Raw genomic sequence first — 15,663 nt, 5'->3', positions numbered from 1 at the left:
CTTCTGAATCACCGGTGTACCGAAACGTAACTAAAATAGTCCAAACGACGCTTTTTGAATGAATTTTCGAAGCTCGGATACCAAAAACTGTACGCGTTATAATTATACAAGTAAAAAACTGAACCGATCGCGAAAACATAAATTTTCCAGTATATCAACCGAGCTTGCGAAAAACAACTCGGTGTTAGACAAGAGGAGATACTAGGAAAAACCCTTCAAGATCAAATAGCATCCGATCCCATCCAGATAAATTCGATGGCGTCGTCTTTGCTGCGAGGCAAGGAATGGAGCGGTCCTGTGACGTTGAAAAAGAAGCCGTTGGATAACGTATTATCGTCCTGCAAAGCCGTTCCTTTCGCTAGTGTCGGAAGGTACGTCGCCGGATTCATTATACGTTCGTTGCGCGGGTTCTGGAACGTATTTCGATATTTGGATGCTGCGGTTAGACGTGACGATAAGGATAGTACAACGTCACGTTCCGTTCCAGAATCCGTAACGTGTTCCGAATTGAGTTCGATGTATTTAAATTTGTTTAATTTTAGACTACCGACGCATTTCATACTCGTGTTCGATTTAAATCCCACCGATCACTTGTGTATGTTGACTCAATCTAGAGGTAGCATACATTCGATTAGGAGAGGTTCAAATGACGTACGTAGCGTTGGAAGCGATTTTCTACGACGTACCTCGTTGGCTAAATTAAATTCTTTACCTTTAGAAGCGCCAATTACAAAAGTAAGTACGTTAAGTTCAATTTTTTTCTAAAATTTTTGTTGGTTAATGTACTTCTAGGCCCACCCTCGTATATAAATCCCACTGTGTATGTGTATGTTATTTGTACGTGTCTTTTAATGTGTTGTCACGTATATTTGATTTTTTTTATTAGAAAAAAAACAGTCTCTATACAAAATCTAAATATTTAAATTATATTTTGAAACGGTGTTTATACATCAGGACTAAATTTCATTCTGAAAATTGACTAACGTGTAATATTACTAAGAGTTGTCAGATTTATTGTACGTTTACGATTAACACTATATGAATGATTAATTACTTTATGAAATTTAATCAATTATTATTTCTATAATTATTTAAAACAAAATATCGAAAAGTAAGTCAAAAATGACATTGATTCAATTTAGATTCTTCAAAATTTTAAAATTGTTACTCTATTTCATAAAATGAACGTAACTAGACAATAGGAGAAAAATTACAACATGGCAACGATGTATAACATCTGTCATGTTATTACGAACTTATTCCTAAAGACTTTAACGAATTATTTGTTGTTGATTGTAGTTATTATAACTAATAAATTATGTTCGGAATGTAAAATTGCGATTTATATTTAAACATATTAATATAAAAGTGTAGTATCAATTTTAAATTTAGGAAATAAAACAAGTGAAGTGAGGTTAGGGAGTATAAAATGATTTATCATATTGTTTGATAAAAGATACAAAATAAATACAGTTGAGTATTTTTTTTATAATAAATTACCTCAATAATCATTCCACACATTCAGATTTTTTAACACGTTCATATTAAATTCGCTTTTATTTGGATTTGTGAGCTTGTTCGTAAATATTGCGGACGGAGACGTCAACTTCCGGACACGTCAGTTGTTGGTTCAAATCCGGTTCGGGATATAAAAAAATGTTTTTTTTTTTTCGGTAAATTTATCACTGTACATTTTTTTTACATCGAAACAAATTTTATAATTAATAATCCTCTGTTAGATATTGAGTATACTACCTATTATAGATTTTAATACCTTGGATTTTATTATATTGTTCGAGAATTTTACATCCGCGCACCATCTATTGGACATTTACGATACTAAAGACTAGAGTATAAAACGATTTATTATATAGTTTGATAAAAACTTACAAAATAAATATAGTTGAGTATTTTTTTTATAATAAATTACCTCAATAATCATTCCACACATTCAGATTTTTTAACACGTTCATATTAAATTCGCTTTTATTTGGATTTGTGAGCTTGTTCGTAAATATTGCGGACGGAGACGTCAACTTCCGGACACGTCAGTTGTTGGTTCAAATCCGGTTCGGGATATAAAAAAATGTTTTTTTTTTCGGTAAATTTATCACAGTACATTTTTTTTACATCGAAACAAATTTTATAATTAATAATCCTCTGTTAGATATTGAGTATACTACCCATTATAGATTTTAATACCTTGGATTTTATTATATTGTTTGAGAATTTTACATCCGCGCACCATCTATTGGACATTTACGATACTAAAGACTAGAGTATAAAACGATTTATTATATAGTTTGATAAAAACTTACAAAATAAATATAGTTGAGTATTTTTTTTATAATAAATTACGTCAATAATCATTCCACACATTCGGATTTTTTAACACGTTTATATTAAGTTCGCTTTTATTTGGATTTGTGAGCTTGTTCGTAAATATTGCGGACGGAGACGTCAACTTCCGGATACGTCAGTTTTTGGTTCAAATCCGGTTCGGGATATAAAAAAATGTTTTTTTTTTCGGTAAATTTATCACAGTACATTTTTTTTACATCGAAACAAATTTTATAATTAATAATCCTCTGTTAGATATTGAGTATACTACCCATTATAGATTTTAATACCTTGGATTTTATTATATTGTTCGAGAATTTTACATCCGCGCACCATCTATTGGACATTTACGATACTAAAGACTAGAGTATAAAACGATTTATTATATAGTTTGATAAAAACTTACAAAATAAATATAGTTGAGTATTTTTTTTATAATAAATTACGTCAATAATCATTCCACACATTCGGATTTTTTAACACGTTTATATTAAGTTCGCTTTTATTTGGATTTGTGAGCTTGTTCGTAAATATTGCGGACGGAGACGTCAACTTCCGGATACGTCAGTTTTTGGTTCAAATCCGGTTCGGGATATAAAAAAATGTTTTTTTTTTCGGTAAATTTATCACAGTACATTTTTTTTACATCGAAACAAATTTTATAATTAATAATCCTCTGTTAGATATTGAGTATACTACCCATTATAGATTTTAATACCTTGGATTTTATTATATTGTTTGAGAATTTTACATCCGCGCACCATCTATTGGACATTTACGATACTAAAGACTAGAGTATAAAACGATTTATTATATAGTTTGATAAAAACTTACAAAATAAATATAGTTGAGTATTTTTTTTATAATAAATTACCTCAATAATCATTCCACACATTCAGATTTTTTAACACGTTCATATTAAGTTCGCTTTTATTTGGATTTGTGAGCTTGTTCGTAAATATTGCGGACGGAGACGTCAACTTCCGGATACGTCAGTTGTTGGTTCAAATCCGGTTCGGGATATAAAAAAATGTTTTTTTTTTTTCGGTAAATTTATCACAGTACATTTTTTTTACATCGAAACTAATTTTATAATTGATAATACTCTATTGGAGAATCACTATACCACCTATTATAGATTTTAACACCTTGGATTTTATTATATTGTTCGAGAATTTTACATCCGCGCACCATCTATTGGACATTTACGATACTAAAGACTAGAGTTTTTATTTTTGACATAAATCGATCTAAATATAGTTTTAAAGAACTAAAAAACGAACTTTTAAATTAAATCAAACTGAAAAGTTGAATAATGAATGGAAAATATTAATATTATTAAGAAAAAAAAAAACGTGAAAGTGCTGAGTAATAGTGTTCGAAATAATTTAAGGTTATAAGTTTGATTGATCAAGCAAGGGAAACGTCCAACCAAAACCCATCGGTGGTTCAACTGTTGGACAGAGTTGAGGATATTTTGAAAAGCTGCGAATTATATACGACGAACGTCAAAGAAGATTTACGAATCAAATCCGACGAGCCCGTCGTATCTGATCTAATAACAGCTCTATTATCGGTAAATAAACACTTTCGACTTTCGTTTACTAATCGATGATATAGTTTTTGATTTTCGATGTTTATAGAAACAACCCCAACCGACTCTAAGCGGCTCGTCGAGGAGGAGTAGCAACGATTCTTCCGTATTCAGACAATCCAGGGGCGGTTTCGTCAAGGTGAACACAATAAAATTAAAAATAATAAATTGTTCGTTTTGTACATTTTACTTATCAGATTTTCCTATTAGGTACCGGCGGCTATTAAGGAGTTGTTGGAGAATAGTCTGATATGGGAATTCGATATATTTAGGTTAGAGGATATGACGAAGAAGAGGCCGTTGCAGTATCTAGGAATGAATTTATTTAATCATTTCGAAGTGGCGAGCGTTTTGAATTGCGACGAAAAAACTTTATTTAATTGGTTGACGGTCATAGAAGCTAATTACCATATGGAAAACTCGTATCATAATAGCACACACGCCGCGGACGTTATGCAGGTAAGAGTTCCTTACAAATAACTGTTATTTTTTAACTACATTCTATTTCATCTATTATTCGATTTATTTAGTTGAAAATAATATTTTTTTACAGGTTATATTAGAAATACGTCTATTTCTTCTCTTAATGTTTTGTTCATTTGACAATAACAGACTAAAAATTCGACTAATGACGTTTTATTTGACGAACTATTATTTTTGAACTAACAAAGATACAGGAAGTAATTCCCACCTCTAAACAAAAGAATTAAATCAAAACAATTTCATTGTCGGTATAACAGGAAACTGTGAAACTATATTCTTCAGCTTTTGGTATAGAGGTGGGAACTTTTTTTTGAAAATAACAGTTTTTGTTGAATGATTATTCTTTTAGTAAAAATGTATGTGTTAAAACATGTGTTTTCTGAAAATTTTAGCTTGGAATTTTTCTATAAACAGTTTTTTTCTAAATATTTAAAAATCTGTTATTTTTTAACTAAATTTTATTTCATCTACTATTCGATTTATTTAGTTGAAAATAATATTTTTTTACAGGTTATATTAGAAATACTTCTTTTTCTACTTACTGTTTTGTTAATTTGACAATAACAGACTAAAAATTCGACTAATGACATTTTATTTGACGAACTATTATTTTTGAACTAACAAAGATGCTGGTAGCAATTCCCACCTCTAAACAGAAGAATCAAATCAAAACATTTTTATTGTCGATATAACAGGAAACTGTGAAACTATATTCTTCAACTTTAGGTTTAGAGGTGGGAACTTTTTTTTGAAAATAACAGTTTTTGTTGAATGATTATTCTTTTAGTAAAAATGTATGTGTTAAAACATGTGTTTTCTGAAAATTTTAGCTTGGAATTTTTGTATAAACAGTTTTTTACTAAATATTTAAAAATCTGTTATTTTTTAACTAAATTTTATTTCATCTACTATTCGATTTATTTAGTTAAAAATAATATTTTTTTACAGGTTATATTAGAAATACTTCTTTTTCTACTTACTGTTTTGTTAATTTGACAATAACAGACTAAAAATTCGACTAATGACGTTTTATTTGACGAACTATTATTTTTGAACTAACAAAGATGCTGGTAGCAATTCCCACCTCTAAACAGAAGAATCAAATCAAAACATTTTTATTGTCGGTATAACAGGAAACTGTGAAACTATATTCTTCAACTTTAGGTTTAGAGGTGGGAACTTTTTTTTGAAAATAACAGTTTTTGTTGAATGATTATTCTTTTAGTAAAAATGTATGTGTTAAAACATGTGTTTTCTGAAAATTTTAGCTTGGAATTTTTCTATAAACAGTTTTTTACTAAATATTTAAAAATCTGTTATTTTTTAACTAAATTTTATTTCATCTACTATTCGATTTATTTAGTTGAAAATAATATTTTTTTACAGGTTATATTAGAAATACTTCTTTTTCTACTTACTGTTTTGTTAATTTGACAATAACAGACTGAAAATTCGACTAATGACATTTTATTTGACGAACTATTATTTTTGAACTAACAAAGATGCTGGTAGCAATTCCCACCTCTAAACAGAAGAATCAAATCAAAACATTTTTATTGTCGATATAACAGGAAACTGTGAAACTATATTCTTCAACTTTAGGTTTAGAGGTGGGAACTTTTTTTTGAAAATAACAGTTTTTGTTGAATGATTATTCTTTTAGTAAAAATGTATGTGTTAAAACATGTGTTTTCTGAAAATTTTAGCTTGGAATTTTTCTATAAACAGTTTTTTATTAAATATTTAAAAATCTGTTATTTTTTAACTAAATTCTATTTCATCTACAATTCACAATTTATTTAATAGAAAATAATATTTATTTACAGGTAATATTAAAGTGTGGTTTTTCTACTTACTATTTCGTTAATTTCACAGACACAAGCAAAAAAGTCAACTAATGACGTTTTACTTGACGACGAATATTCACAAATTAACAAAGATATCGGTAGCAATTCCCACCTCTTAACAAAAAAATTCATCAAATGCGCCATCTTCAATTCAACAGCGCAATTTTCTTATCGGTATAACAGGAAACTGTGAAACTATATTCTTCAACTTTAATTATAGAGGTGGGAACTTTTTGAAAATAACAGTTTTTGTTAAATTAATTATTTTTTTAGTAAGAATGTATGTGATGAAAGTCACATGTTCTATAAAAATTTTAGCTCGGTGGTTCTCCATAAACAGTTTTTTACTAAATATTTAAAAACCTGTTATTTTTTAACTAAATTCTATTTCATCTACAACTCACAATTTATTTAATTGAAAATAATATTTATTTACAGGTAATATTAAAATGTGGTTTTTCTACTTACTATTTCGTTAGTTTTATTTAACGAATATTCACAAACTAATAAATATATCGGTAGCAATTCCCACCTCTAAACAACAGAATCTACTTAATGCGTTATCTTCAATTCAATAGCTCAATTGTCTTGTTGGTATAACAGGAAACTGTGAAACTATATTCTCTAGCTCCGTATAGAGGTGGAAATTTTTCAAAATAACAGTTTTTTTAATTAATAAATTGTTGAACTTGTAGTAAGATCATAATATGATAAATCTTACATGTTCTTTGAAAATTTTAGTTTCAAATTGGTCTATAAACAGTTTTTATTAAACATTTGAAAATTTGTTATTTTTTAACTAGTATACATTAGTGAAAATTCTCAACCCTACACAATAAAAATTCATTAAGTTGAAAAGAATATTTATTTCCTGGTAATATTAGAGAGACCGATATTTCTACTCTTTTCTTTATTTGATAATAACAGTTTAAAAAAGTCGAATAATGACGTTTTATTTGACGAACTATTATTTACCAAGATACTAGTGTCAATTCCCATCTCTAAGTAACAGAATCTATCAAATACGCCATCTTCATTTTAACAGCTCAATTTTCTTGCCCGTATAGCAGGAAACTATCAAACTATATTCTCCAGTTTTACGTATAGAGGTGGGAATTGTTCAAAATAACAGTTTTTGTTGAATTAAAATTTGAAAATTTATTTTCCAACTAGTAGATAAATAAATAAAAATTCCAAACTCTACACAAGAAAAATCTATTAACCAGCCATTTTAAAATACCAGTATAGTAATGAACTGTAAACAACTATTTGATATATTAGTTTAGAGGTATAAACGTGCAATTGGTGTTTTTCCAGTATCGACATAACAAAAACCGATTTAAAATCTCATCATTTCAATCACAAACTCAAATTATAATTGATGGTAAAAAAATAAATTTGTTACTGTTATTTTTTAACTAGTAGAAGTACGATTAGAAAATCCCAACTCTATACAATAAATATCATCCATCTTCACTCTAAACCGCAACTGTCGGTATTACAGTAAACTGTAAAATCTTATTAATGTTCGGAAGTGTTAGTACACATAGTAGGGAACTTTAATTTACACTTTTGTTAGTTGAAAAATAACAGAATTAATTGTATTAAAAATTAAACGCTTCGAATGAGGAAGGAACAGGCGAAATTTATGATTAGAATTATAAATTTTCTAATTTATTTAGAATTAGAATTAGAATATTAATTTCTATATTTTAAATTCCGATTTATTTTGTTGGTAGGTTATAGTAATTGAGATTCTAATATAGAGGTGGGAGTTTCTACTTGGATTTCTATAAAAATAATTTTTAACGAATTGAATATTATAGACATTAGATAATATTATTAAGAAATATTTATTTTAAAAACTGAATTATTCTGTCGGTATTGGAGGAAACAACGGAAAAAAAACTCGAGTGTGTGGTTTGAATGATGTTTCAGGCGACTGCCGGTTTCTTGGAAAAAGAACGAATGAAATCGATAATGGAACAGTTGGACGAAGCAACAACTTTAATAGCAGCCGCGGCCCACGATGTTGATCATCCCGGCAAATCTAGCGCTTTCCTATCGAATTCCGACAACATTTTAGCCATACTATATAATGACGTAACGGTTTTAGAATCACATCATGCCGCGTTAACGTTCAAACTCACATTAGGCGAGTATTTACTCATATTTTTGTTTGAGGTTATGTTTTTAACTTACCCATTACTCCATTTCCATTTAGGTGACGATAGGATAAATATTTTCAAGAATTTGGACAGGGAAACATACAAAATAGCCAGATCGAACGTAATCGATATGATACTGGCGACCGAAATGACCAAACATTTCGAACATCTCGCCAAATTCGTCAACGTGTTCTGTCCGAAGGCGTCGTCGAATTCCGATCCGGACGGTGACGTCAACGATTACGCCCCGTTATCGATACCGGAAAACGTCACTTTGGTTAAAAGGATGTTGATCAAGTGCGCCGACGTTTCGAATCCGACGAGGCCGCTGCGGTTGTGCGTCGAATGGGCTAGAAGGATAACGGACGAATATTTCCTTCAGACCGACGAAGAGAAAAACAAAGGACTACCGGTTGTTATGCCAATGTTTGACAGATTCACTTGTTCTATACCGAAATCGCAAATCGGTTTCGTCGATTACATCATTAACGATATGTTCGAAGCGTGGAATGGTGAGTATCAACATAGATAATGAGATAATTGGAAAATTTACGATTTTTTTACGTTTTCGGTCGAAATTAGGTCCCCCAAACAGAGTTTTTCTATTCTATTCTACTTAGAGGTATCGGTAGCAATTCCCACCTCTAAACAAAATAATCTATCGAATACGCCATCTTTAACATTCAACATCTCAATTGTCTTGTCGGTATAACAGGAAACTGTGAAACTATATTCTTCAACTTTTAGTATAGAGGTGGGAACTTTTTTTTGAAAATAACAGTTTTTGTTGAATTGATTATTTTCTTAGTAAAAATTTATGTGTTAAAACTTATGTGTTCTCTGAAAATTTTAGCTTGGAATTTTTCCATAAACAGTTTTTTACTAAATATTTTTAAATCTGTTATTTTTTAACTAAATTCTATTTCATCTACAATTAAAAATTTATTTAATTGAACATATTTATTTACAGGTAATATTAAAGAGTGGCATTTCCACTTAATATTTCGTTAATTTCACAGACATAAGCAAAATAGTCAACTAATGACGTTTTACATGACTAAGAATACTCACAAACTAATAACTATATCGGTAGCAGTTCCCACCTCTAAACAAAAGAATCAAATCAAAACAATTTTATTGTCGGTATAACAGAAAACTGTGAAACTATATTCTTCAACTTTAGGTTTAGAGGTGGGAACTTTTTTTTGAAAATAACAGTTTTTGTTGAATTAATTATTTTTTTAGTAAGAATGTGTTTTCTGAAAATTTTAGCTTGGAATTTTTCTATAAACAGTTTTTTACTAAATATTTAAAAATCTGTTATTTTTTAACTAAATTCTATTTCATCTACTATTCGATTTATTTAGTTGAAAATAATATTTTTTTCTAGGTTATATTAGAAATACTTCTTTTTCTACTTACTGTTTTGTTAATTTGACAATAACAGGCTAAAAATTCGACTAATGACGTTTTATTTGACGAACTATTATTTTTGAACTAACAACGATACTGGTAGCAATTCCCACCTCTAAACAAAAGAATCAAATCAAAACAATTTTATTGTCGATATAACAGGAAACTGTGAAACTATGTTATTCAGCTTTTGGTTTAGAGGTGGGAACTTTTTTTTTTGAAAATAACAGTTTTTGTTGAATTGATTATTTTTTTAGTAAAAATGTATGTGTTAAAACGTATATGTTCTCTGAAAATTTTAGCTTGGAATTTTTCTATAAACAGTTTTTTACTAAATATTTAAAAATCTATTATTTTTTAACTACATTCTATTTCATCTACAATTCACAATTTATTTAATCGAAAATAATATTTATTTACAGGTAATATTAAAGAGTGGAATTTCCACTTACTATTTTGTTAATTTTACAGTAACAGCCAAAAAATCGACTAACGACTTTTTATTTGACGAATACTCACTAATAACTATATCGGTAGCAGTTCCCACCTCTAAACTACAGAATCTATCAAATGCGCCATCTTCAATTCAACAGCTCAATTTTCTTATCGGTATAACAGGAAACTGTGAAACTATATTCTCCAACGTTAAGTATAGAGGTGGGAACTTTTTTTTGAAAATAACGGTTTTTGTTGAATTAATTATTTTTTTAGTAAAAATGTATCGCAACCCCACGTTATACTAAATCCCGTTCAAATTCCCTAAATTTCGATAATCGGTTGAATTAGCGGATTTTTATTCACTCGGTTCCGTGTTTTATTGCAGCTTTTTTGGATATGCCCGAATTATTAACGTATATGAGGCAGAATTATATAAGATGGAAAGAATTAGACGAACAGGGACATACTACATTAGTAGATATACAAAAATTGCAATCTACTCCTCTGATGAACCCGATGCTTCCTCCGAAACCTGCTAATCTAACTGATTGAACCCCGACGAGTAAGTTTGAGAGAGGAACATATCCGACATACCCCGTATGTGGAGTTTGATTCGAATTTCAGGATATCGGAGACCTAAAACATTTATTATTACTCAAAAAACGTTGAATGTTTCTAATAAACGATGCATATCGTAATTCCTAATCAGTTAATCACGTTTCTCATCTCATATAATTGAAATGAAATTGATGTTGAATTGAAAATTTATTTTCCCTCCCTCGTATGCATGCCGGACGTGCATTTACGTAGTTTAATTATATTTAAATTATTGTTTTATTGATTATATGAATATATTGAAGAGATGTATGTGTGTGGTGTTATTGTTTTATATTTGTTTTGAAATTTTGAAAAAAAAAAATTATTATGCATATTGTATGTGTAATAAAAATTATATATGTCTCAATAAAATGATGTTTTATATAAAAAAAATGTTTTATCTTCTATCCACCCATCCATTTATATACAAAACAAGATAAAATAAAATATATAATCAAATTCATATGAAAAGTTCACCCTGTACACAACAACTAAAAGAATTTGCGCTGTCTAGAGGTGTGCACTAATTATTTCACATGAATCGTAAAATAAAACCAAATCCATTATTTACTCGATATTTCAATTTTAGTAATTAATATTATCACTTAATAACGTAAATTATCGTTAATACTCGTTAACAGGAATTTAATCAACACCTTTACTAGTAAAAAAAAATATATTTCGACATAAATAATAACTATTTTGTCCCATCTCTATACAATCGTTATTGAATAAAAAAGAAGAAGTTAGAAGTGGATCAACGTTTCAAGCTTTCTTTTAATAAAAATTTATTCAAATAAGTAAAAAATATTGTGGAAATTATTTTACAATAGATTCGTTATTTAGGAACTTACATTAACACCTGTTATTCATTTATTTACTGTTTTTGTTAAACAATTCAGTTACCTCGTTTACACTTTACAGCGTTGCCTATATAGTTCTTCGTGATGGAATGGACGTATTGATTTGGAGACAATTATAGATGTTCTTATAGAATGAATATTTTGATAAATCGTTATCTTACTCAAATAATCTAAAAATAATGCGAAATTTTAAAAAAAAAAATAATAGAAACTAGAACAGTTTTTATTACTTTAAGAATATTAGAAACTCAACTTTATTATAAATATGGCAGCATTGTTTCATAGATTGAATAGCGTGTTACAGAAATCTATAAAATAATTTGAATTTCTCACATATCAAGGCTGTCCGCCGGTAGATAGCTAAAATTTCTAAGAACAAATTGTAATTTCATAAAAATACATCAGTTACATGTATCTAAGGTATATTTTTTTATTTGCTTTTTCAATTTTTTAATTATTATTTAATAAAATTTCAAAAATCTCTTGCTTCACACTGGTATATTATAGTTAAGCTATCAAATAATAGATGGCGAAAGTGTCACATAGATAATGATTTTGTAATAAATAATTTTCAAACGTTCTTACGCCAAATGATAAAGAAAATATGGAAATTACTTAAAAATCAGAATCCATCTTTTAACATACGAAAATATTTTACAATATCAAGAATTCTAAGTTAAATGGAACGTACTCAAAAAATAGTTGTCTCTGTCAATGAAGTTAGTAACGAACTTGAAAAATGTCAGATTTAGGTGAATTAAAATGAAAGAAGTTTGAACTCTGCTAAATTGCAACTCACTCAAGATTTCCTTCTCCGAATTCGAAATAATTTTAAATATTGTGAATATATGTGCATTCTGAGGTTAAATGGAACGCACTCGAATGTAGTTCGCTTTGACATAAGTGAAGTTAGTAACGATCTTAAAAATGGCAGGTATGGGGCAATGTGAAACTGAAGGTTGTTCGAATCCTGCCAAATTGCAATGTCCTACTTGTATAAAGTTAGGAATTACGGGATCATTTTTCTGTTCCCAAGATTGTTTCAAAAATAACTGGAAAACTCACAAGATCATTCATTCTTTAGCTAGTAAGTAAGGTTAGGTATGTAACATTCATGCATGTCATATCATGTTAAGATATTTTTACTTATTATTTAATCACATAAGTAAGTTTATTATCATCATCATTTAACGTTTTTCATTCATAATGCTAGTTTATAAAATATAGTATCAATTTATGTATGACAAATTCATCGTTCTCTTAGCCTATAATAATTTAATTATCAAATTCACAGAAGGAGAAAATATAGATGGAAAAAAAGATACTGCTTACAATCCATGGCCAAACTATACATTTACAGGTAAGTTAAGGCCTTTCCCTCAAACTAATAAAAGAACCGTACCACCCCATATCCAAAGGCCTGATTATGCAGATCATCCCCAAGGTTTCCCATTAAGCGAACAAGCAGTTAAGGGTTCCGGGGTCATAAAAATACTAGACGACGAGGAAATTGAAGGTAAGGATAATAAAATTTGATGAGTTTACAGAATGATTTATGATGAATTTAAGGGATGAAAGTAGCCGGGAAATTAGGTAGAGAAGTTCTAGATGAGGCTGCAAGAGTATGTGATGTAGGGGTTACTACGGACGAAATTGACAGGATTGTACACGAAGCTTGTATAGAAAGAGAATGTTACCCTTCTCCCCTCAATTACTACGAGTTTCCAGCTTCGTGCTGTACGTCCGTCAACGAAGTGATTTGTCACGGTATTCCTGATATTAGACAACTACAAGATGGAGATCTGTGTAATGTTGATGTTACCGTCTACCACAGGGGATTCCATGGTGATTTGAATGAGACTTTCTTTGTTGGAAATGTCAGTGAAAAGCACAAGAATTTAGTGAAGGTTAGATTTAATTGTAATCGCTTCCAATATTAGATAATTTTCAGCTTTTCAAAATTATAGTTTGTGAAAAAAGGTTTTTTTAAGATTGATTTGGTGAGAAATTGTCTTTTATGAGTTCTATTTGATTAAAAATTTAATTTGCACAATTCCTTTTGGTGGAGAATTGGTTTTAATAGATTTAATTTCACGTGAATTGGTTTTTCGAAGGTTAATTTGGCCGGTGAGATCAAGTCTGTTAAAAAATAGTTTTATTGGGTTTACTTTTGAAAAAATCTGTTTTTTAAAGAATAATTTGGTCAAAACTTGGCTTTAAAGGGTTCAATTTTGAAAAAATTCGTTTTATAAAGACTAGATTACACTTTTTCTTTGGTTTAAGGGTCATTAAAGTAGCGCCATTTTGTATAATACTTTTTATTTGATAAAAAATCGAATTTAATTGCACTATAATTTAATTTAATCGAAAGGTCACCCACGAATGCTTAACGAAAGCAATAGAAATAGTGAAACCGGGTGAAAAATACCGAGAAATTGGTAACGTAATACAGAAGCACGCCCAAGCTAATGGATATTCAGTGGTAAGAAGTTATTGCGGTCACGGTATACACAGATTATTTCACACGACCCCGAACGTGCCTCACTACGCTAGTAAGAAACATTTTTTTCGGTGAACGTTCCAATTTTATTTATCGAATTTGTTTTTAAAGAAAATCGAGCCGTCGGAGTGATGAAACCTGGTCATTGCTTCACCATCGAGCCGATGATATCGGAGGGAACGTGGAGAGATGAAATATGGCCGGATAAGTGGACGGCCGTCACCGCAGACGGTCAATGGTCCGCCCAATTCGAACAAACTCTGTTAGTCAACGAAACCGGATGTCAAATATTGACGCGCAGAAGAGACAACAACGGACAACCTCACTTTATGGATAAAATACCCGCCTAGTGTTATTGTTTGTAAAGAAAATATTCAGCATTAAATTAGTTTATCATATATTGTGTTTTATTTTTCCTTCCTTTCACTATCCTTATTAAAAACAATGAAGTTCGCAACGTTCTATTGACATACGTCACTTTATTGGAAGTGTCAATAAGGAACTTATTAAAAAAAGAAGAAGAAAAGTCAAAAAGATCGTTCTGAAACGAATAGGGTATACAGACAGTAGAAATGAAACAACGATTATTTTTTCACAAAAATACGATGCAAATGAGTAGAAAAGATTGAAAATTTGTTAAAAAATGGAAAAAATACATAATCGCTTAACGGTAAATTGAAAAATTCTTCTTACTGAATGAGATATCAAGTAAACTAAAAGTATTTAACGTATATATGTCACCCTACTGGAAGTTAGGTTAAGTAATTCATCTCTTAATAAGGGAATCTAACGAACTGTCAAAATAACGTCATTTCTCAAATAATTAAAACTCTGTAAAGTCATAAATCGTGTATTTTTGGTCTAGACCATAAAAATTACATCGGAAGAAGTTTATACAAATATAAAATACAATATTCATTGTTCTTTAATTAGAAAATTATTTTATTAAAAACAAAGTAAAAACGTAAAATTCAAAATGCGGCCATTGACTTGTGTTATGTATAAATAATGTTGGTTGCCTATCTTGTAGGACAAACGAAGTTATTTTTTTATAATCTGCCACAGATTTATTTGTATATGGAAATATATACATTAGTATTACGTTTAAATTACTTAATATATATCCACTTTTGTTTATTCTTTCTAAAAATGAAAAAATTAGCATTGTAAAGAATTTCATATGAGTTATTCATACAAAATATTTAATGGACATTTCAAAATGATTATTTATTTTGTTAAAAGTAATTTCTGGCTATCAATTAGATTACAATAAATACTGTTAATTGTAATTTAAGAAAAAACCAGCATTAATTCGATACAAAAATATAACTTGTAGCAATAATACGAAACAAATTTAATTTTGTACTGATATTAAATAGTTTAAAATTAAATTCCATTTGTTGTTAATCAACACGATTCT

The 15,663-nt window shown here is 29.2% G+C and overlaps 2 protein-coding genes across 6 annotated transcripts in view; both read left to right on the top strand.

The window, feature by feature from the left end:
- The window catches only part of LOC130445098 (high affinity cAMP-specific and IBMX-insensitive 3',5'-cyclic phosphodiesterase 8), a 44,806-nt gene extending 33,532 nt beyond the window's left edge, over window positions 1–11,274 (top strand). For 4 of the 5 annotated variants that reach the window (XM_056780603.1, XM_056780605.1, XM_056780602.1 and 1 more), the window contains 8 exons: window positions 151–371; window positions 543–735; window positions 3,734–3,916; window positions 3,984–4,073; window positions 4,145–4,393; window positions 8,203–8,419; window positions 8,489–8,944; window positions 10,669–11,274. In XM_056780603.1, the coding sequence (XP_056636581.1) occupies window positions 151–371; window positions 543–735; window positions 3,734–3,916; window positions 3,984–4,073; window positions 4,145–4,393; window positions 8,203–8,419; window positions 8,489–8,944; window positions 10,669–10,835 (1,776 nt within the window). In that variant the 3' untranslated portion in view covers window positions 10,836–11,274. The remainder of the gene's footprint in view (window positions 1–150; window positions 372–542; window positions 736–3,733; window positions 3,917–3,983; window positions 4,074–4,144; window positions 4,394–8,202; window positions 8,420–8,488; window positions 8,945–10,668) is intronic. The other variant, XM_056780606.1, reaches the window with a different exon arrangement.
- Window positions 11,275–12,629: 1,355 nt separating this feature from the next.
- LOC130444965 (methionine aminopeptidase 1) lies at window positions 12,630–14,645 on the top strand. The gene is made up of 5 exons (XM_056780365.1): window positions 12,630–12,830; window positions 13,038–13,259; window positions 13,313–13,650; window positions 14,115–14,295; window positions 14,355–14,645. Exons 1-5 carry the CDS (start codon window positions 12,671–12,673, stop codon window positions 14,591–14,593), a joined length of 1,140 nt encoding a protein of 379 aa, XP_056636343.1. The 5' UTR covers window positions 12,630–12,670; the 3' UTR covers window positions 14,594–14,645.
- The last annotated feature ends 1,018 nt before the right edge of the window (window positions 14,646–15,663 follow it).

Source organism: Diorhabda sublineata, chromosome 6 (genome assembly GCF_026230105.1).
Source record: "Diorhabda sublineata isolate icDioSubl1.1 chromosome 6, icDioSubl1.1, whole genome shotgun sequence".
Classification (NCBI taxonomy): domain Eukaryota; kingdom Metazoa; phylum Arthropoda; class Insecta; order Coleoptera; family Chrysomelidae; genus Diorhabda; species Diorhabda sublineata.
This window is presented reverse-complemented; position numbering and strand designations above follow the sequence as displayed.